The sequence below is a fragment of the Myotis daubentonii genome, chromosome 4, assembly GCF_963259705.1.
Source record: "Myotis daubentonii chromosome 4, mMyoDau2.1, whole genome shotgun sequence".
NCBI lineage: Eukaryota > Metazoa > Chordata > Mammalia > Chiroptera > Vespertilionidae > Myotis > Myotis daubentonii.
This window is the reverse complement of record NC_081843.1, coordinates 112,473,371-112,494,973: the sequence shown is the minus strand read 5'-3', so window position 1 is coordinate 112,494,973 and position 21,603 is coordinate 112,473,371. Positions and strand designations below refer to the sequence as shown.

Below are 21,603 nucleotides of genomic sequence, written 5' to 3'. Positions count from 1 at the left end.
CGTTTCCAAGTGTTACACGATGCAAACATAACTTACACAGAAAAAGACTTTAATGGGAAAGTCACTGCCAGCCTGCCGAGCGCAGGCAGATCTGAGATCCAGTGGGGTCGCGCTCTAAAGTCCTCTAAGCATCAGAGGCAGCGCCTAAAGGAGCATCTGGGATTGGGGCAACTGGCAGGTCAGGCAGATGCTGCTGGCTGGCAGTGGCAGAGTCTCCCAAAGTTCCCTCCAAACGACAGGAAGAGACCCTGCAGTGGTGAGATCCGTAACAGTTTTAGGCAACAGAGCAAGAGGGCTGAAAATCAGTGTGTGTATGAGTGAGTGTGTGTGTGTTTGTGAGAGAGAGAGAAAGAGAGAGCATGTGTATGTGTGTGTGTGTGTGTGTGTGTCTGGTAAGAGATAAATCACTTAGGGAGGGGTAGATGGACATGAAGGAAAGGTAGAAAGTGGGAAGAACCACAGAATCTATCTTCGGTCTCCTTCCCTCCTGTTCTTATACTTACTTCTTTATACGATTAAAATATAGTTTTAAACATCTATATTTCTTCTTATGGAATTTTAATTCATTATTTTAATCTCTAAGGGAATGAATAAAGTCTATAATTTTATTTTTTTAAATAACAAGAAAATCTTCTAAATCAGGCAGTGGTCTTCCCAGGCTGGGCCCCGCCACTGGTCTACAGGAAGCACATGTCCAAAGCACGTGTCCCTCTTCACCTAATTAGAAGCCGGCTGTTTCACTGGGGACCCCCTTCATGTACTGCCCCCCACTCTGGGAAGATGTCATTAACTCCACTGACATATCTGAACAAATTCGTCACTGTGGCTGTGAAAGACAGGCAGCTCTTCGCACAGTCCTTTAACCTCGCTTCTCTAGGATAACCTCATCATTTTCCTGAAACTCTTCAGCCATGGAGAGGGCTCCACCTTCGCAAGACAGTGGAAGGGTCAAGCATAATGGCTAGTAGCCCAGGAGTCAGACAGACCCGGATGCAAACCCCAGCCCCACAGTAACTAGCTGGGAGATGTCTGCCCTTCCTCAGTTTACTCACCTATAAACAGGAATAGAGGGATAGTATTAAAAATGGCCTCACAGTGCTACTGTGAGAATTAAATACATGATATTTGTAGAGTATTTAACATAATATCATGCATCTGATAAATGACAATTTATTTTTCATTATTATTAATTAATTAATTAGTTTCCCCTCCACCTATTATTTGACTCAGCCTCTGTTTTGTTTCCTTGCTGTAAAATAAAATAATTCTGGTGCATTTTCTAAGATAGTGGTGGTTCTTTAACGTGAGTGGGCATTAGAATCCCTTGGAGGGCTTGTGAAAACACAGATGGAGTTTCTGGTTCAATAGGTTTTGAGTGGAGCCCACACATCTGCCTTTGACACTCCCGCTCTGTCTTGCAGCCCTTAACTTCACTCAGCTTTGCTCACAGACGGCCTTACCTACAGGTATGAGTGACAGTGAAGCAGGAGCGGGTGGGGCATGGAATCAGCTCCGAAAGAGGGGAGCGATGTCTACGAAGATGAGGGTCAAGTCCTAGGAGGTCAGGGAAGGCAGTCATGAGCAAGCACCGCTCCGGGACTGTGCCGACAGATCCAGAACTGAGGCCAGTCGAAAGGGCAGACCTAGTGATGGGAACACAATGTTCTGTCCCAACAGAGGCTGCTCGGTAGAAAGATGCCAGAAGCCTGCAGATGGCCCGTGACCCTGACCCAGGAATGTTAAGACTGCGTCTTATTAGACTGTGTGTTATGAACAACACTATAAATTATTCCACAAGTACACGAGACTTAACAGGATTTTAAAACGATTCGGCCTTACTGTTAGTATCAGAGAATTTGTCCTTCTGGAAAGATATCAGAAAGATATAATCTCATGTTCCAACTCGGACAGGCCGGTCGTGGTTAGGGCTGCAGGTGCATTGCGAAATAGTCTAGGACTGCAGGCAGACTGAGCAGGATGGAGTGCTGTGGTGGATTAGTGATGTCTGCCCAGGCACCAGGAGCCAAAGCAGTAATGCAGTTGAGTAAATGACTCTAATGCTGGTTAGAATATACTAGTAAGTGGGTACTTTTATATGTTGCTTTAGATCTATAAATTGCCTTTTTGGGAATACTTGGAAATATTTCCAGTAATTCATTTATAGAAACCTAATATAAGGTAATATTTTAAGATGTGGGCAAAATTTACAGCACAAGACTAACAATCATAAAGAGTTTTACTGTAACAAAATTTTGGAAAAAACACTAAATGTCTAAACTAGGGAAATTTGATCTAACAGAGGAGTTTTAAGCAATCCTTAAAATTGTTTCAAAATAGCTTTTAATAACTGGGGAAAATGTTACAACATAAGTTTTGCAGAAAAATTTTGCACATCTTAATTGTGTGCTTCATTATATATTATAGCGCATTATATTTGTATTAATATAGTATTAATTAAATTATTCTGTCATGCTTATATGTCATATTATAGAAGATAAATAAAATACCCACAAATAGTGGTTATGTTGGTGATGTGATTATGAAAAATTTTTACTTTCTTCATTACATTATTCTATATTTTCTCAGTAAAAATAATACGTATTAATTATTTTTTAATTACAAAATTTAAATCCAATTTGATTACAACTGTTAAATAAAATTTTTTCAAGCAAGCTAATTGTAGAAAAGAGTCCTAGCCTGGCCGGCATGACTCAGGGGTTGAATATCAACCTGTGAACCAGGAGGTCATGGTTCCATTCCCGGTGAAGGCACATGCCGCGTTGCGGACTTGCTCCCCAGTGTGGGCCGTGCAAGAGGCAGCAGACCAATGATTCTCTCTCATCATGGATGTTTCTATCTCTCTCTCCCTCTTCCTTCCTCCCTGAAATCAATAAAAATATATATTTATTTTTTTAAAAAAATAAGAGTCCTGAGCGTGGTAGCCAGAACACAAGTTCTAGAGCTCAGGAGCTGGGAGCTCCTACTACCCCCACCCTGCCCCACACCCTAGTATGAAACGTTCATCATCCAGTTTGCAGATGAGAAAACGGAAGCAGGAAGGAAGAGGAGGAGGAAAATAGCCCGTTGCCCCAGGTCGGCCATTTAGTAGGAACTCAAAGCTGCCTGGCTCCACCGCCCAGGCTTCACCGTGACCACAGCCGCAGTGGACACAGACCTGATCACCAATGAAATCCCAGAGCCGTCCCGTGAACCTGGATTCCCAGAGAATTCCCCCCTGAAGGGGTGAGGGGAGGTGGGTGAGACGGAGCCACGTGGGGGTTGGTAAAGGCCTCTCCCCCGCTGGCACGTGCTCTCACCCCGGCCCCTGCTCATCGTCTGAGCCAGACCCTGAGCGGGGTACCCCTGCTGTCTCCCACCCAGGGAGCTGAGCTGGCCCTTCTGCTACTCAGGCCTAAAGCAGGGACATCTCCGACCAGCGGGCCTCTGCTCCCCTCTCCCCCACGCCAACGGCCTGCTTCCCACTGGACCGTCCCCAGAGCCAGGCATGTGGATTGAAGGCCCTTTGAATCTCTTAACCTGGCCGCTCCTGGGGTTCCAGGAGGAAAGAGGGCAAAGGGGCTGAGCCCTGCAGAGCGGAGGAGGAGAGGGGGGGCTCTCCTCTCAGGGGGGCAGGCCCTGCTTCGGTGGGGAGAGGCCTGGGTCACAGACGTGCCCGTGGATGCGCAGGGCAGACCTGCAGGACAGCTGCCTGCCCCCAGCGCGTCCCCACGAGCACCTGCCACGATGGCGAAGGGGAGACAGTCCTCGGAGCCCCCACGCTCCTGCTGACCCCTGGGGAGAGGCGCTCACGGCCAAGGCGGGGCTCCCGAGCCGCTGTGAGCAGGGCTGAGCCCGCAGAGCTTTGTGAGGGTGCAGAGGGGGCACTTCATGAAAAGGAGCCCCTTTCTGTGTAAATCCAGCAGCGACTCCTCAGAAGTGCAGCCAGGGCTGGGGGTGCTGGCAGGGAGGACCTGGCACTATTATTAGCACAGCGCTCAGCAGGGAGCCTTCCTTCTGAGGGGCCTGGGCTCGGGTACCTGAAACAAAGAGCTCCTCTGTCCGCGGAAAGCACGGGCTTCCAACATGGCCTGCTCACGGGACGGGACGAACCTCCTTAAAGTCCCGAGTCAGCACAGCAGCGAGCTGTCTGTCTCCTGGAGCCAGCAGTGCACAATGAGCATGTTTAAAGACACACACACGTGCCCCATAAACACACTTACTACATAAGCACACACTCTACATATGAACACAGACACACAAACATGCATCCATACACATAAACACACTCTCTACATATACATACACACATTGGCACACACAAACACACATCCATACCCATAAATACACACCACACATGCACACACTCTACATATAAATACACACACAGACACACACACACACAATACACATGAACACACACCACCTCTTGGGCTGAATTTAGCTAAAACATGAGGTCCTGAACTTAGAAGAACAGCCCACTGTATTTGACATCACTCAGATACACGTGGATTCTTTTTAACTAAGCCCTCCATTTCAAGAGAAACATGTCTATGAGAGAGAGAGAGAGAGAGAGAGAGAGAGAGAGAGAGCTGCCTGGAGAAAGAGGCCCTCTAACCTTGCTATAACAGCGGACTCTCACCTCTCTCCCTTCCCACAATTAGGGATCTGGGTCCAGACTCAGTTTCTGATCGGCCACTTCTTTCCCTGGGTGCTCCAACTCCAGGTGACAGACCAGACACACCCACACTCGTGACCTGGTCACAATGCCTGCAGCTGGCCCCTCTCCTTGGCCTGCCCATGACCATCCTCGCCCTGTGTCTTCACCTGGCTTCCCTCCCTCTGTGCAGGTCTGTGTCCACATTTCCTCTCCTTTTACAGACACCAGTCATATTGGCTTGGGGCCCACCCTGCCGACCTCGTTTTAATATGCGTGCCTCATTAAAGATGCCATCTACAAGTTCACTCACAGTCTGAGCTCCTGTGGGTTAGGACTTCAACATATGAGTTTGGGGGCAACACAACTCAATCCCTAACAGGCCGCATTCCCCGAAGGCTGGATAGCCCGTGGAAGCGATGTTGGGAAAAGTAGCGCCCTGGGTGCCTGAACCAGCCTGTGGCGTAGCCCCGGGAGGCCTTCTCTAACCTTCCCCATCGCGTCAAATCCCCGGCCACACACTCCTCCAGCACTCGTCACAATGCCCATACTTACTTTCAAAAGAAATTTTGTTTCAGTTCTCTTCCCAGTAGATTATGAGACCATGACAGTCCCACTTGGCATGTTCAGAGCTGTGCCCCTGAGTGTCTGGCCCACGGAAAGCACCAAATCATTATTGCCTGCAGGAAGGTCAACCAATGACACACAAACCAATGGAAACCAAATTCCCAAAGGGCCTAGTCCTTGGCTTATGGGCCCAGAAAGTCCCTTAGGGACCAGCCCTCTGCCTTTGGAGAAGATTTAGAGCCTAAAGTGCTCTGATAATTTCCTCAAATATTCAATTTCAAAATAACCAGTAAACTTCCTTCCCCATAAAGAAACAATCTTATGGTATTTATGAGACTCCCAGCTGCTGCACAGAAGTGGGACAGCCTGGGGGTGGAGCGTCTGTTTCCCCAACAGGGCACTGACCCAGCGGTGGGACCAGCCACAGCTACCGGGAAGTGCTGCCAGGAGCACACATCCGCTGAGGACGCGTGGAGCGTTCAGCCCCTCGCCCCGGTGTGGTGGGTGTCCCCTCCCCCTGCAGGACCTGCCATGAACACACATCACCATCTCGTTCAATGGACAAACATTTACCAAACAACCAACTATGCACCCGACACTGGGCTTGTACTTAGGATACAAAGATGAGTCCACTGCTGGAAACAGAATAAAGGCTCAACAGGAGAACCACTACTGAAGCTGTGAGTCATTAATTTTTCACTCACTCATTCATTCATTCACTGCCCTAGGTGGTGGGGATGCAGCAGAGAACTAAAGAGAGGAAGCATTTGCCTTTAGAAAGCTTATGTTCCAGTTGGGGCTCAATAGATAATCCTGTATAATAAAAGCCTAATATGCTAAGTGTCTGGTCATCCGGTCGTCCATTCAACCAAGCAAAGCATAATATGCTAATGATATGCTAAGGTCACTCAACCGCTCGCTATGATGGGCACTGACCACCAGGGGCAGACCTTCCAACTGGTAGGTTAGCTTGCTGCTGGGGTCCGGCTGATCAGGACAGAGCAAGATGGGCTGGACACGCTCTGGAGCCCTCCTGTGGTCCCTCCCTGGCCCTGATCCTGCATTGGTGGGGTCCCTCAGCCTGGCCTGTGCACTCTCACAATCCAGGACCCCTCGGGGGATATCGGAGAACCAGTTTTGGTCCAATCCCACAGGCCAGGCCAAAGGACCCTACTGGTGCATGAATTCATGCACCGGGCCTCTAGTCAGATAATAAACAAATAGACAAAATCACATCAGATGGTGACAAATGGTGGTGGTGGTGGGGGGGGGGGGCAAAGCAGGATAAATGGTTTACAAAGTAACCGAGGGAAAGCCGTCTTAGATAATGGCCAAGGAAGGCTCTCTGTTCAGGTGATTTGAGCCTGAGTGGTGTGAGAAAGTGAGCCAGGAAGGAACCTGGAGAGGAGATTCCAGGGAGGGAACAGGGGGACAGTGAGTACAAGGCCCTGAGGGAGTCACATGGAGGAGCACCTTGGAGGCAGGGAAGGAGGGGAAGTGTAGGAGGGAAGGGAGTAGGCAATAGGGGCCACGTCCATCAAAGTGCAGAGTATGCCTGGGAAAGGGATGCTCATTAGTCCTCCCCGGGCAGTCCACACAGAGGAGGGGCCCTCACAGGAGGCCCCCGAGGATGCCAGAGAATCTGTTCCCCCCGCCCCACTGGAGGCTGCAGACCATGTGTGCTCCAGGCTCAGACGCCGGCCCCGGTGTGCAGTGTGGCTGCAGCTGCCAGCCTGGCCTTCTGGCCTCCCTGACCGCTCACCTTCCGAGGCAGCTGCTCTTCTTTATTCACCTAGAGAGCACATCTGCCCTTCCCACCTGAGGGCTGCCTCAGGCCTGTCTCTACATTGCAGCCTGGGCGGATATCCTGTTCACCACAGCCTCCCGTTGCCTAGCACAGCACCTGGCACAGGTGAGAGCTTGTTGAGTAAATGAATGCCACTTGCTTGCTCTTATGTATCTATCCCTCTGTCCATCCATCCTTCCACCCACCCATCCATCCACTTCTTTTTTCCAAAATAAGAATTTGCAGCAGCCATTTTCAGCTGCAGCCTCAGGCCACAAGTCCCAAATGTTGCCATATTTGTCTCTTATTTCTCCTCAACAGCAAGGCATCACTGTAGACACTGCATTTCTTCAGGAAAGTGTGGGTATTCTCATGGGTTAAACTGGCTCCATGTAGGTAAAATGTAAGTATATACTGACACCCACATAGGTTAAATATAAGCATATACAGTAGCTACCAAACGACAACTAATGAGCTACCGATGCATCGTAGATAGTGAATTCAGCACTTGTAAGCTCAACATTTCTGAGGTCCTATGCTGGCCAGGAACTCTGCCCGCCCTTGGAGACACACCTGTGAATGAGCAGGCATGATTCTTGTCCTGTTGAGCTTTCTGCCCAGAAAGGGACACAGACATTCATAATAAGGCCCGTGGCAGGGGGAGTAGCTGTGTAAGAGTCACCGGAGAGGCCTCCTGCAGGCTGAGGGGAAGTCACAAAGGTTTTCCAAAGGCAGCCACACGGGAGTCCCACAGAGAAGCCAGTGGAGCTCTGGGAGAGAATGGGTTTCAGGCAGAAGGACCCTAAGTGCAAGGGCGAGAGGAAATGAACAGTCTTTCCTCTGAGGGATCACAACTCGATCAGCATGGCACAGGCTGTGCCTGGAGTGATAAGAGATGAAACTGGAGAAACAGGCAGGAGTCACACCAAGAAGGCGTTCCTACAGCTTATTAAACACCGGGGCCTCATCCTGCGGCCGGCTGACAGGCGTCTGGCATGGGAAAGATACGATCTGATTTGTGGTCTGGAAATAGTTCTCCGGCTTCTAATGGGGGAGGTCAAGGGAGGGGAGACCAATTAGAGGATTTTGCAATAATCCAAGTGAAAGGTTATGAGGCTGAGGCAAGCAAAGCACTGGGAAAGGCAGACAGTTTAGAAACTGTGCAGAAGGCAGAAACGACAGGACTTGGTAATGTGGGTCGATGGCAGACATGGACAAAAAAAGAAAAACCACACCAGGCTTGGCTTGCCACACGGGGCTTTGAAGCCTGAGGTTGAGTTATTTATTTTTTTAGGGGCAATATCACTGTCCGGTTAGGGCCACTGGTGGCTCCAAGGATGAGCAGACCAGGTGCAAAGGACAGATCAGACCCCATCTTAGGTCTCTGTGGGCAACAGGAGGAAGCCAGAAGGTTGGTCAGAACAGGATAAACCAGCCCTGGCCGGGTAGGGTAGTTCAGTTGGTTAAGAGCATCGTCCCGATATGCCAAGGCTGTAGGTTCGATTCCTGTCAGGACACATACAAGAATCAACCAATGAATGCATAAATAAGTGCAACAGCAAATCGTTGTTTCTCTCTCTCCCGCTCTCAAAATAAATAAATAAAATAAAAACTTTTTTGAAAAGAATAGGAGCACAGCCGGCCTGGCTCAGTGGTTGAGCATCAACCTATGAACCAGGAGGTCGTGGTTCAATTCCCGGTCAGGGCACATGCCTGGATTGTGGGCTCCATCCCCAGTGTGGGGTGTGCAGGAGGCAGCTGACCAATGATTCGCTCTCATCACTAATGTTTCTATCTCTCTCTCCCTCTTCCTTCCTCTCTAAAATCAATAATATATTTTAAAAATAAAATAAAATAGGGTAAGTCTCTTCCTGTCTCCACCCAAGGCACATGGAAGCACTGAATGACCAAGGACAAAGCAAGGGGCTACTGCTCATCAAGATGCCTTGTCCATCTCCCTGCAGAGTCATGGGGGGTGCAACAGATCAGATAACAGCTCAGATAACATGACTGCAGACTTGGGATTTCCTGTCCTACCAGAGAACCATCCTTTACCTGAAACTGACCCTTTGCTCAGATTGACCCAAATCCCCTTCCCCGCCTGGCATCACTCCCCAGTGTTCTCGGCCCTTCCAAAACTCTACCTGCCCTCTGGGCAGCCCTGGCCGCTGACAACATGTGCTCAGCGCAGAGCAGCTGGAGGAGGTAGGCCGAGCAGATGCGATGCCTCCTAGGAAGCTGCTTCCTACTTGGGGATGGAAACCTTGCACCTGAAATGACCAAGGAACAAAGGCAGGGACTGCCGAGTGCTGAGGAAATGCACAGGAAGGAGTCACTGTGGCAAGGTCCAGGGAAGGGATAAAGGCCCTGGCCGGGTAAGTGAGCATCTCCGGGCTACAGAGCAAGTGTGCTGAGCTGCCTGGGGCTCTGAGTTCCTACAGTCTTGGTCTTGGGCTTTACAAAGCAAACATCACCATTCTATCCTCCCATCTGCCCACACATTAAATAGCTCCCTGAGTTCCTTCCAACAGTCTTTTTGGTAAACGCTTGAAGCACTTACCCAACCTCCCACCAGTTATGAAAGCAGGTAATCGAAAACCATACACCACCCTAATAAAAGCAAAAATAAACAGTGCAGAACACCAATTACAATGTTAACTGCCTCATAGCAAAGTGTGCATCATTGTGGAGTGACTATAACCATAAGACAATTAGGCAATCAAGAAATTCAAGGCAAGTCTCGGGCAGGCTGTACCAAGGAAGTTTGCTGTGAACCAAGGAAAACTAATAGAGCATTTTAGACTCAATATGGAGTGTGGTGGTCATTTCAAATTTTCAGCTAACTGGATTGCCATGAAACCATAACAAAACTACAAACAATCCCCCATCCTGTATCAGATTAGTGATCTGATATGCTAATTAACTTTAATGAGCTATTGTTAATGTAAGTATAATATTTAACATTGCTCATCTTTAATGCCTGTGCATGCCGTTTAAAAGGCAACTCAAACATTTCCAGATGACTTATATAAGAGACCCACTCACGGCTTTGATTTCTTGCAAGATGGTAGACTAGCTATTCTAAAAAAACCTCTCCCCATATTAAGCCTCTACCAATGCTTAAAGCATAAAAAGGTAGGGGGAGGGGGGAGGGACTATTCAGAAGACAAAAACAGAAAAATGAAAAATAAATTCAGAGAGAAAAGCAGAAGATGCAGTGTGATCATGACCTTTTTATATACCAACTGGCTAGGCTGCAGTCCCCAGTTATTCAGCCCAACACCGATCTGGGTGGTTCTGTGAAGAGATTTTGGAGGGGTAACCAAAGCCCATCACCGGCTGACCCTGGCTAAAGAAGCTCTTGATCATCGGCTGGGCCCGATTCAACCAGCTGAAGGACCTTTAGAGCAGAGCTGAGACTTCCAGAAGATATTCAGCCGCATCTGCCCGGGCCTGCGAGGTGCAGCCTGTGCTTCCTGAACGGCCGCCCACGGATTTCGGATTTGCCTGGCCAGCCCCACCGTCATGGGAAGAATCTCCTGCAATAAACCTCTTAATACAAATGTCCTCCTGGTCCTGCTCCTCCGGCTGAAGGCGGATTGAGGTCTGAGCTAGCTGGTCGGGGCATCTGCTGCTCCCTACTTTTTCTCTGGAGAAAAGAGGCAAGTGAGGACCCACATAGGTAGAAAGTCAGGTTAGGCACTAAGTGAAATAGAAAACAAAGAAACAAGGAAGCAAACCTGAACTTGGCTCTCCAGGTCCAGGGAAGAAGACAATTCATGGAGAATCTATAGCCACAAGCCACAGATTTGGGGCCCAACTTCACAACGGGATACACGGAGCTTCAACATGACGCCCGGGGAAATACCACTTCATATCTACCAGACTGGCAAAGTGAGAGTACCAAGGCGTGGACAGGATATGGAACCGTGGAAACCCTGGTTCGCTGCTTTGGAACAGCAACTCTGGGAAGCAATTTTGCATCATCTGGTAAAATCATAGATGCACATAGCCTACGCGACGTTGACTTCATTCCACTGCTATGTACATACCTTTGACATCCCAGTGAACCTCTGCTCTAACACACACACACACAAGGAGGGTCGAACATAATGAATGGATACTAGCCCCAAACTGCAAGCAATTCAGATCCATTCATAGGAGCGGAAATAAAGGGACAGAGACACAATGGAGTATAGCAGCAAAGAAAGTGAACACATTACAGCTACACATCCGGCACAAACATAATGTGGAATAACAAAAAGTAAAAAAAAAATCTAATTCAGGCATTAAGACTCCATCGCTCTTCATAGCCGGACCATATATTATAAAGATAAGGCCAGGGCTGGGTCCCTGCTTACCCACGTCCTGTATCCGGGGTGACAGCTCTCCCGACCAAGAACATAACCTATCCCAGCTTTACCCACACAACCTAGGAGAGTACCAGACGTACGGAAGATACCCAATAGATAGTCATTGAATAGATGAATGCATTTTAAACACAGAAATACATGCCAGGAACCTGACCCTGTGTTTCTAGCCTAGAGTCTTGATGCATGAAACCCCAAACTCTGATCTGACCTGCCTGAACCCCTTTTGGCCACAGCTGACCCTGCTATTGTCACCTGACCTCTCTGACTAGTGTTAACTCTTCTTCCCTCGCTTCCTAAAACCAAGTTCCCCCAGACACTTCCATTTAAAAGTCACGCAAGCCCTAGTGTGACACATTCTTGCCGAAAAAGCTATGATTAAATGAAGTTTTGAAATTTGCTCTAGATTTCATTCAGACAGGCTGTATTTTCCCATCATTTAACATAGAGTCCAGAAAGTTGAAGAAAACAAGAACTTTGGCAAGAGTTGGCAAACATGAGGTTCAGAAAATGAACAGAACAAGCATACAAGTTAAGAAATGTTAGTTCAAACTGATCAAGTCGATAACAAAATAGCATCACCATAAAATCCTGAGGGAAAAAAAGAACTAGGTTATATGGATAAAATAATTATGGTAGAATTCCTGGGTACCCTTCTATGTGGGAAATAAATATAACTGAAGGGACATATTTTAGGGGAAAGTAATGGATATATTTTTTCTCATAAAATACTTGAATACTTTTAAAATACATATTTTTTCAACACCACGGGTGTTCCTGCTTTGAACATTACAAAGACAGATTGCTTTACACAAGGTGATCTTTCTTGATTTAATCACAGTAATTTAATCTCCAACACCAACTGACCTAAGAACGAGGTATACTTGGATGTTGGCTAATGACATGGCTACAGTCAGTTAATGCCATTATCCCTGCAGGTACCATGGTGGACGAACACTGCAGTTACCTGGTGCAGCCAGACCAAGTTCATTTCAATTTATGAAGTTTTTAAAATTCCGAATGTCACATATACCTTAAGAATGTTCACAGCACATTAGATTATTCTTGAATCTCTTGCTATCATTCCAGCATTTAATCCCACTGATCACTTTAGGAAGGGAGATGGTAAGAGCAGGGTTGAGGCTTCCGGAGCAGCTAGCAAATCCACCATTCCTTTTTCCTTCTGTCTGTTACATATACTGGAGGCTCATATTTTCTAGTTTCATCTACTTGGCTATGAATCATTCATCGTTTCATTTCAATTATTTTTTGAATTTCTACTTTGCACCTAACATTATGTTATGTTACATACTATTTGGGGAGGGAGTTCCTACTCACATGGGGCTTTCAAGATTGTTGCTCAAACAAAGTTTATATTCAAAGGAAGAGTTAAAGAATAAATGTGAAGGAATAGAAAGCCCAAGATCTAATAGGACCTTGACTTCTGAGCTTGACTATATTCTGAACACCAACTACCATGAAGCTTTTGAAAAATTCACTCCCTTCTCTGAACCACACGTGCTTCTTTGGAGAAAAAAGGAGGACACTCTCAAAGGTCCTTCCAACAGAGCTGTTCAAGTGGACAAGCTTCCTTTAGAAGCTGTGTAGGGAGAGCTCCGTAACGCAAAGGTTTGTTCCAAGGTGGGTCTACTCAAAGAAGGCTTCATAGAAGTGGAAGTGGTACGTCTTAAGGTTGGCCTAACAGGGGTGGGCAAACTTTTTGACTCGAGGGCCACAATGGGTTCTTAAACTGGACCGGAGGCCGGAACAAAAGCATGGATGGAGTGTTTGTGTGAACTAATATAAATTCAAAATAAACATCATTACATAAAAGGGTACGGTCTTTTTTTTTTTATTCATTTCAAACGGGCGGGATCCCGTGGGCCGTAGTTTGCCCACGGCTGGCCTAGAAGGACAATAATGAAAAAGGGCGTGGCGAGCATTGTAACTGTGGTGCTGTATGAGACCTAACGGGAGCATGACATTTGTAAATCCTGTTCTTTTCCTATCCACTCTCTGTCTTTATGACTAAACACATGCTCTTCTCCATTCATTATTAATCAATTCTACCTCAACATGAAGTTATAAGGCAGAGATGGTGTTCAAGGTGGGTGGATGAGGAATAGCATAACTGATTTCACAGAGCAATTTTCTAGCCAAATCCACTCACTGCCCTAGTAACTCTCTCTGCCAAATTGATTACCTAGGGATCTAAGAAATAGTGAATCGCACACACAAAGTGTTATTTATCTATCATCCAATGTAGGACAGAAATTGGGTAATTGTCCAGGTGATTGGATCGGTGATAAACTGAGTCCTAAAAATTCCCATTGAGACTAAGTTATCTGGATTGGTTCCTTTATCCATCAAATTAGCCAGACAATACATCTCTTTCCTTCTCTTGATACTTGCTAGAAGGATATTTAGACAGGAAATTATCTAATTTAGGACAAAGTTGCAGTATCCTACTAAAGTTGAGGAATTCAAGCAGCTGTATATTTTTGTGTGCAGAAAATATCACAGACTCAAAAGTTTCTGTTGCTTACATACTCTGCTAAAATTACAGAAGAAACTCCTAAGAAGGTTGACAGCTCTCATAGGGTAGGGTGAAGTCTGTAGAGAAGTCCCCTGTTCTTTCAATTTCCTTTCATTTTTCCCACTGACAAAGGTCAAGTTCTAAGTCCCATTAAATCCTATTATAATCCACCTTCCCTGATTCCTTCATCATCTACCTATTTTCCCTTTGATGTCTATGGTTTTCAAATTCTTAAGACATAAAGAATATTTATTAACTGTCTCCCTAGCCTATTATTTTTTAATTTATGAATAAAGGATGAACTATGCAATATTAAAGAAAATGTCCCAATTTCCAATGGTGCTTTATGTATAAACTATTATCTCCCACACATTAAAGAGGAAATAGCCTGGATCAGTTTATCTCTGAAAGCTCCCTGAAACTGTTTAGTACAAGGCCATTCCAGGGGCTTAGGGGTGGGGACCAACCTCAGTGAGCTAGAAACAAATGCACCTGAAAGAAGCTTAGCTAATTTCATCATCTGATAATGTGTTGATATTTTTTCAGTTTCTCTTCACACATCGTCAGCATCATCACACACTTAAATCTGCATTCTATATGCAGATATGACAAGCTGTCTGATACGATTCCACGCTAATGTATGACAACATTGCTGGTACTGAAATTCATTTTCCTTTAATTAATCTTCCTCTAAGGGGTTCAGAAAAGTGTTTTTTTTTAAACCAATTCACCACTATGAATATCATAGGAGTGTCTTCACTAATATAGCAAGGATGTAGGAACTGCCCCTTCCCTTTCCATTAAGAACACGAAGGGACTTACAGGGAACTGAAATGACTAATACCTACAAGGATACATACGTCTTGCCAACAGAATGGGAAGGAAATAACAGATTCAAATAAGAACAGGTCATGTTGGAATAAAACAGTAACGAACAAAATAAAGTCCTCAGCCCAGTGAGGAGATTTCAGTCACAATACCCTGTAATCCGCAGGCGGGCTCCTTCCTCCGCCTCCTGTAGACGATGTGTGGGTGGTACTCGCCCTCGGCCTGGGGGTGCTCTTTGACAGGCTCAATGAAAAAGTCTCCATGTGGTAGATGGAAAAATCCAGTCTGTAAATACACGCAGTAGAAAGTCTTATTTGAATCCATTCTTTATCTACGCAAAGAAAATTAGCAAAGTGAAAATGACACAGGTCATGGTGACCCCTGAAATGCTTTCATAGCTGCTATTGAATCTCCTAGAAGAGCTACACAGAAGTAACATAATGAAAGGTCTTCATAGTCATAATTAAATGTTTAGGGGTCACGGATCCCTTTGAGACTCTATTGAAAAAAGTGAGCATATACACGTCTACCCAAAATGTAGTATACAAAATTGCAGGTTCATGAACCCTTCCCCCCCAAAACCCACAGCTGAATATCTATAAATTTAAATAAAGTGCTTCCCAGCTGCCTTATTATGGCGTTGCGACCTGTTCTCCATTGTCCACTGACCTGACAGCTTTATGAAACATCTACTGACCTGGGTGTGGGTAGCCAGCTACATGTTCACACGACTGCTTGACTTGAAGTTTTTAATCCTTTCTGTTTTCAAGAAAACAAAGAACTGTAACACGAAGTCTCTGATTGGAGACTGGGCTTCCAGGTGTCTCCAGTGGAAAGCCCTCTGTCAGTCCCGAGGGAAAGGGACATTCTCATTTCACATACATGGTTTTCTCGACGTGCCGGTGAATGAGTAGCTCTTTTTGGAGGCCAGGTCTAGAAGTGGCATAGCCTACAACTCTCTTTTCTCTTTAGGAAAATTTCTCAGTGCTTGTTTGAGCTGCTTAGAAAATGCCTTTCCTGATGGCCTCCTGGGATGGACTTGAGTCTCAGCATCTGAATTCTGTACCAATGAACAGGGCTTTCCCTAGACAACCTGCTCCAGGTGATCAGAAACTCAGACTCGGGAATTAAAATGGGTTCAAATCCCAGCTCCTCCACTTATTAACCATGTGACCTTGGGCAAGTGACTTGCTCAGTTTCAGTTTCTCAGTTGGTAGATGGAGATTAATCGAGGGTTGCTGCAAAGCTCTTAGAAAAGGGCCTGGTTCATAGTCTCATCTATCATAGGCTCTTTCCAGATCTCAGAGTTTATATCATTTCACTGTATTAGGCTCTCCAGAGTCAATATAGCCATTCAGTCAATTTCAATTTTGCCAAAATAAACCTGGGGACATTGGGGGGCCAGGGACACTGTGAAAGGCTCCCAAAGCCCACGGCCCTCTCCCCCCACCCAACGCCTCGGCAGGTCGGGGCGCTCTGCTCTGCAGTGGACTGTGAGGACAGCTGAGCAGCCCAGTCAGGAGAGGACCGGGCTCCATGAAAGGAGGCTGCTCTCTACTGCACACCTGCCCTGGGTGTCTTTCCTAAATGTTTGCTTCATGCACCGGTAATAAAACCGGATCTTCATACAAATTTCCACGACTGACTTCCTATTTTGCTTATTGACCTTAAAATATCACTAGTAACGAGGAGAATAGGGAAAAAGGAACACTTTACTAGAAGTCATCACAGTAGCTATAAGACCTTGACCTGGTGGCCCCACCTGCAAAAGAGGGGTGATGCCTACTACCTCATAGGGCTGGTGGAGGGTCAAGTGAGCTGAGGCTTGTACCAGCTGCCTTAAAGTGCAGGGTGGTAATGATTTAACTACCAACTCTAATGGTGGTTCTAACTGACCTCAAATGTGCTGACATTTCTTGGGAGACATTTCTTCTCAGTATCATCCTCCAAAGACAAACCACGGGCACAGGAAGAACTGACAAGACCCGGGTTACAACACAACAGCTGGAAACAGACTCGCGCAGTGCTGAGACGTGGTTCGATTTCCACTCCCACACAAAGACCAGGGACGCGTGCAGGAAGCGTGCCTATTGCTAATGAAGTTCATTTGTTCCACAGAAGCAAAGTCGAAGTCAAGAACTCCTTAGAGACGGCTGGTTCGGGGTCCCTGTGTGACACTGCTTTCACCAAACACTGACGTCCGTGACAAAAATAAATCACCAACAAGAAGGATTTGTGGGCATTTCTTCGGCCTCCAATTTTGGACCCAGGTGGTGCAGAAGGAACAGATGGGACTCCAGTTGAGAACATTATAACTACTTTACGAGCAACATGAGAGAGAACGCCTGAAAGCCAGACAAGCATTTCCCCAAAGACTTACTTCCGTTTGCATTCCTCCACCAACCCCATCAGCCTAAATATTTCTCCAAAGGGAGGTGGAGACCTAGGAGAGCTGGGGGGCTCACCAGCTGGAGGCAAGCAATACACCTGCTCACGTGCAAGTAGGGCTGTTGGCCCCAGGACCCCACAGAGAAGGGACCAGGCAGGAGAGGAATGAAGAGACCTCCACTGGCTTGGGGGACAGTGAGGCAGGAAGATTTCCCATCTGAGCTCTGCACCTCCTCTCTCCCTCCCAGCATATAAACACAGAGCGTTGTACACCTGGTACGGGTGGCCGTGGTTTATTGGTCTCTCGCCTTTAACCAGAACGTCCTGCGAGGTTGGAGATGTTATATATCTGCACTGTCCAATTCAACAGCCACTAGAGCATTTGAGATGTGCCCAATGCAACAGATGAACTGAAGCTTTAATTTCATCTAATTTTAAGTATTAACATAAATGTAAACAGCCACGGGAGGTTAATGGCTACCATATGGAACTGCATATTTCTGGAGACTGGCTGACCAGTGAAGGAGTGAGAGCTATGAGCATGTTCCTCATACGGCGATGGGTGCTGTAATTAGGGCAGCACTGGAGAGAAAAGCAAACTGCCGGAATGTCACAGTTCACTGTAACCGTTTGGTTTTCATGATTAAGACGACCAGGAGCCAGCTTGCACTCAGACTTGAGAGAATTGAAAGAGGCAAAAGTAGGTATAAAAGATGTACCATCTGCCAAAGTTCAATGAGTCATCAGGAGCAAGTGTGGCAGGACAAGGGCTGTGTGAGGGGGCTGCCATTGTCTGAGGCCAGAAAGGAAGGAACATGGATGTCCCCACAGGGGCCGGGGACTGGGGCTGTGATCATAAGGAATTGGAGAATTGGAAGCCAGGCTCCACTTCTAGAGGGAGTTGTCTCCAGGAGATCGAGGAGTTATCAGCCTGCATGTCCTCATACCTCCCTGATGCCTGCAGGGGAGCCTGCCACAGCCCTGGTATACACAAGACCACATCCCACTTGCTGGCTGGCAGCTCAGAGTCCAAGTAGTAGGATAAATATCTCTTCCTTGAGAATGGATGAAAGGGATTTCAAAAAAATTATAAGATCAAAATGTAATGACAAGGCCAAAACGTTATGACAAGGTTTAATAGAAATAGCTGAGCTGTGTGATCCTGGTCAAATTAGTTAATACACGGAGGCCTCCTTTTCTCATCTGAAAAATGGGGCAAAAATCTATCTTAATTTGCAGGGTTATAACTATCAGAGACACTCCTTGCAAAATGCCTGGCAGAAGACTTGCCATATGCTGGGTCCTCGGTAAATGCACAGTGTATTTTATCACAGCACCATCCACAGGGAACGCAATATACAGTGGTGACTGTGATCATGTACTCTCCAGTCCAACCACTTGGCTTCATCTCTTAGCTGTAGGCAACTCCTCTGGGCCTCAGTTTCCCTATCTGCAAAATAGGAAGAGCGCTAGTCACTTGATAACTAACTTATTAAAAGTTGTCAGGTGTATGAAGTGAGTCAGTGTGAAGTGTTTGCATGAGTGCCAGCACAAAGTGAGTGCCTCATAGGTGGTAGCTGTTAGCTATTACGGAAGCCTAAGGAATGTTCCCACAGATGCCTAACGAGATGGTTCATTTTCTGCATCAACTTGATGGAACATGGGGTGTCAGGTTAATTATTTCTGGTTGTGTCTGTGAGGGCCTTTCCAGGTGGCATTAGCATTGGACTTGGTGGACCCAGTAAAGTAAACTGCCTTCCCCAAAGTGGATGGGCATCATCCAGTCCACCGAGGGCCAGATGTTCTCTCAGACTGGGGTTTATGTCATCAGTGACCCTGGTTCTCGGGCCTTCAGACTTATCACTGGCTTTCCCGGTTCGCTAACTCACAGCAGATTGTGGGACCTCTCAGCCCCAATATCATGTGAGGCAATTCTTCAAAGTAAATATGCATGTGTATAAATGTATACACACGCACGCACGCGCGCACACACACTAACTAGGGGAGGCTCCGTGGTGACGGGCTATACATCGACTTGTCTGGAAAAACCTGAGAGGAGCCGAAACCGGTTTGGCTCAGTGGATAGAGCGTCGGCCTGCGGACTGGAGGGTCCCAGGTTCGATTCCGGTCAAGGGCACGTACCTGGGTTGCGGGCACATCCCCAGTGGGAGATGTGCAGGAGGCAGCTGATCGATGTTTCTCTCTCATCGATGTTTCTAACTCTCTATCTCTCTCCCTTCCTCTCTGTGAAAAATCAATAAAATATATTAAAAAAACAACCCTGAGAGGAGACAGAATGAATAGATTTATCCCTGCTTTTTTGATACTCAGAGTTAGAAGTGATGGTGGAGGCTTTCTAATCCAACCTCTGACACCAAGTCATCTCCCCCTGGGAGGTTGTTTTTCACAGTAAAGCTCAGGTAACAAATCAAGCTTAACTCCCAAACTGGGATTTCCTCAATAAAATCTTCAATAAACGTCATGTCCAAGTCTCTAGGTCAGTCATGGATGCCAAGTCCTGGCCTCCTCTTCTCCCATGGAAACCACACAGAGCCAGGTGGCTCTCCTCTGGGAAAGAGCCTGCCTTTGGAGACAAGCCGAGTTCAACACTCAACACTCAACACTAGCAGTAGCAAGCCCTGTGGCTCTGCACAGTCGTTGATCTCTCTGAACCTCAGTTTCCTTGTCTAGAAAGGAGTTCTGGAAGAACTAAGACAATACATGAAAATGACCCCAAACAGTGCCTGGCCTTGGCAGTGGTGCCATTTCTGAATCTCCTCCAAGTGACAGCGTTTGGACTCTTCCCCAAAACGAAACCAATCATTTCCTCTTCTCGCAGCATGGCTAGCATGGTGGGTTATTTCTAGAAGTGCTCAGTGTTTAGTTCCAGAAGAAAACGTTCTGCTCACGCGAGGGTAGATGAATTGTCTCTTAATGATCTTTGTTTCTCACTTGGTAGTCCTTGGAACTCAGTGTAATTATTCAATAGTAATTCCCAAGAACTGTTCCCACAGATTTACGACAGTTCCTGGGAAGAGGGAGTAATTCACAAAGGACAGCCATTCAGCAAATGAAGTAGGTCTTTTTTTTTTTAAGTAACACGCAGCTTCTTTTATAAAAAAATATATTTTATTGATTTCAGAGAGGAAGGGAGAGAGAGAAAGAAAGAAATAGAAACATCAATGATGAGAGAGAATCATTGATCAGCTGCCTCCTCCTACTGGGGATCGAGCCTGCAACCTGGGCATGTGCCCTTGACTGGAATCAAACCCGAGACCCTTCAGTCCGCAGGCCGATGCTCTATCCACTGAGTCAAACCAGCTAGGGCTGAAGTAGATCTTTAGAAATTAAAAATGCAGCCACCAAAGAGAACAAGGCATCCTATGATCCACTTATCTTGAATTTCACTGTGCAAAACAATCACATGAAAAGCTTATTTAAAATACATATACCTAAAAAAAAATAAAATAAAATGCATATGCCTGGAAGCCTTGCCCAGAGATCCCGATCAGTAAGTCCAACGTGATACCCAGGAATCTGCATGTGGGCAAGCACCCTGGGGTCTTAGATAACCCATGAATCAGACTATTCCATGAGGTGGCGTTTGATCATTTGTATCTTCTCCCACCATCAAATGGCAAAACACCGACTTAGGGCCAAAGGGAACGCCTTCCCTGGTGGCTTAGTGAAGGGAACAGGGGAGCCCTGAGGAGTGTGATAGCATGGTAACTTCACAAAGTGCCACAGCAGAGAAGTGAAAACGTGAAGAGGAGGTCTAGTGCGAGACGTTAAAGGTGTGGATGTGAACACTCACGGCCTCCACTTTCTAATGTCCCAACTAGAGCAGAACAAATGCGTTTTAGCGACCCTGAAAGGAGAGCAGGTATGGGAAGACACAATCTTCCTCCTCAGGAGAACAGACCTCCACCTCCTGGAAGACGACATTAAAGTGCTAGCGGGCAGGGGAATAGCAGCTGGGAGAGCCTGGGATGACTGTGTTTAAGAAAGGAGGCGTCGGGAGTCCTGGAAACAACCCAGGTGCAGACAAGCAGCACCCGGGCTGGAGAGGCTGGAGGTGCAGGACCCACAGAGGAAGATGCACCAGCTGGCAGCCAGAGGGGAAGATGTGCAAACACAAAGTGGGATTTTGGCCTGGAGCATGATGGAAAATGTAGGATGGAAGCTTCTTTATCTTTGAAATCTTCGGTCGAATAAACATTGCTCTCTAATTCTTTGGTGTGACTACAAGTGCTGTGTCCTTCAAAGGTGGCACAGGGATACAAAAGAGGTGAGTTGTTGAAGGAATACATATGAGGAAACCAAATGTGTTCTAGAGCTATTCATTGCTTGCTTCTTTCTTTGTTTATAATCCAGAATCTAATCAAGTTAGTAAAATGCATTTGGTTAGTATGCAATAAATTAGTTTTTAAAAACTTCATATGTATTTCAAACACATGGTTTAAAAAGTGGAGTA

The 21,603-nt window shown here is 46.5% G+C and overlaps 1 protein-coding gene across 1 annotated transcript in view; it reads right to left on the bottom strand.

The window, feature by feature from the left end:
* The window catches only part of ADAMTS12 (ADAM metallopeptidase with thrombospondin type 1 motif 12), a 188,460-nt gene that overhangs the window by 115,370 nt on the left and 51,487 nt on the right, over window positions 1-21,603 (bottom strand). The window contains exon 3 of the mRNA XM_059694981.1: window positions 14,894-15,026. Within this exon, the coding sequence (XP_059550964.1) occupies window positions 14,894-15,026 (133 nt within the window). The remainder of the gene's footprint in view (window positions 1-14,893; window positions 15,027-21,603) is intronic.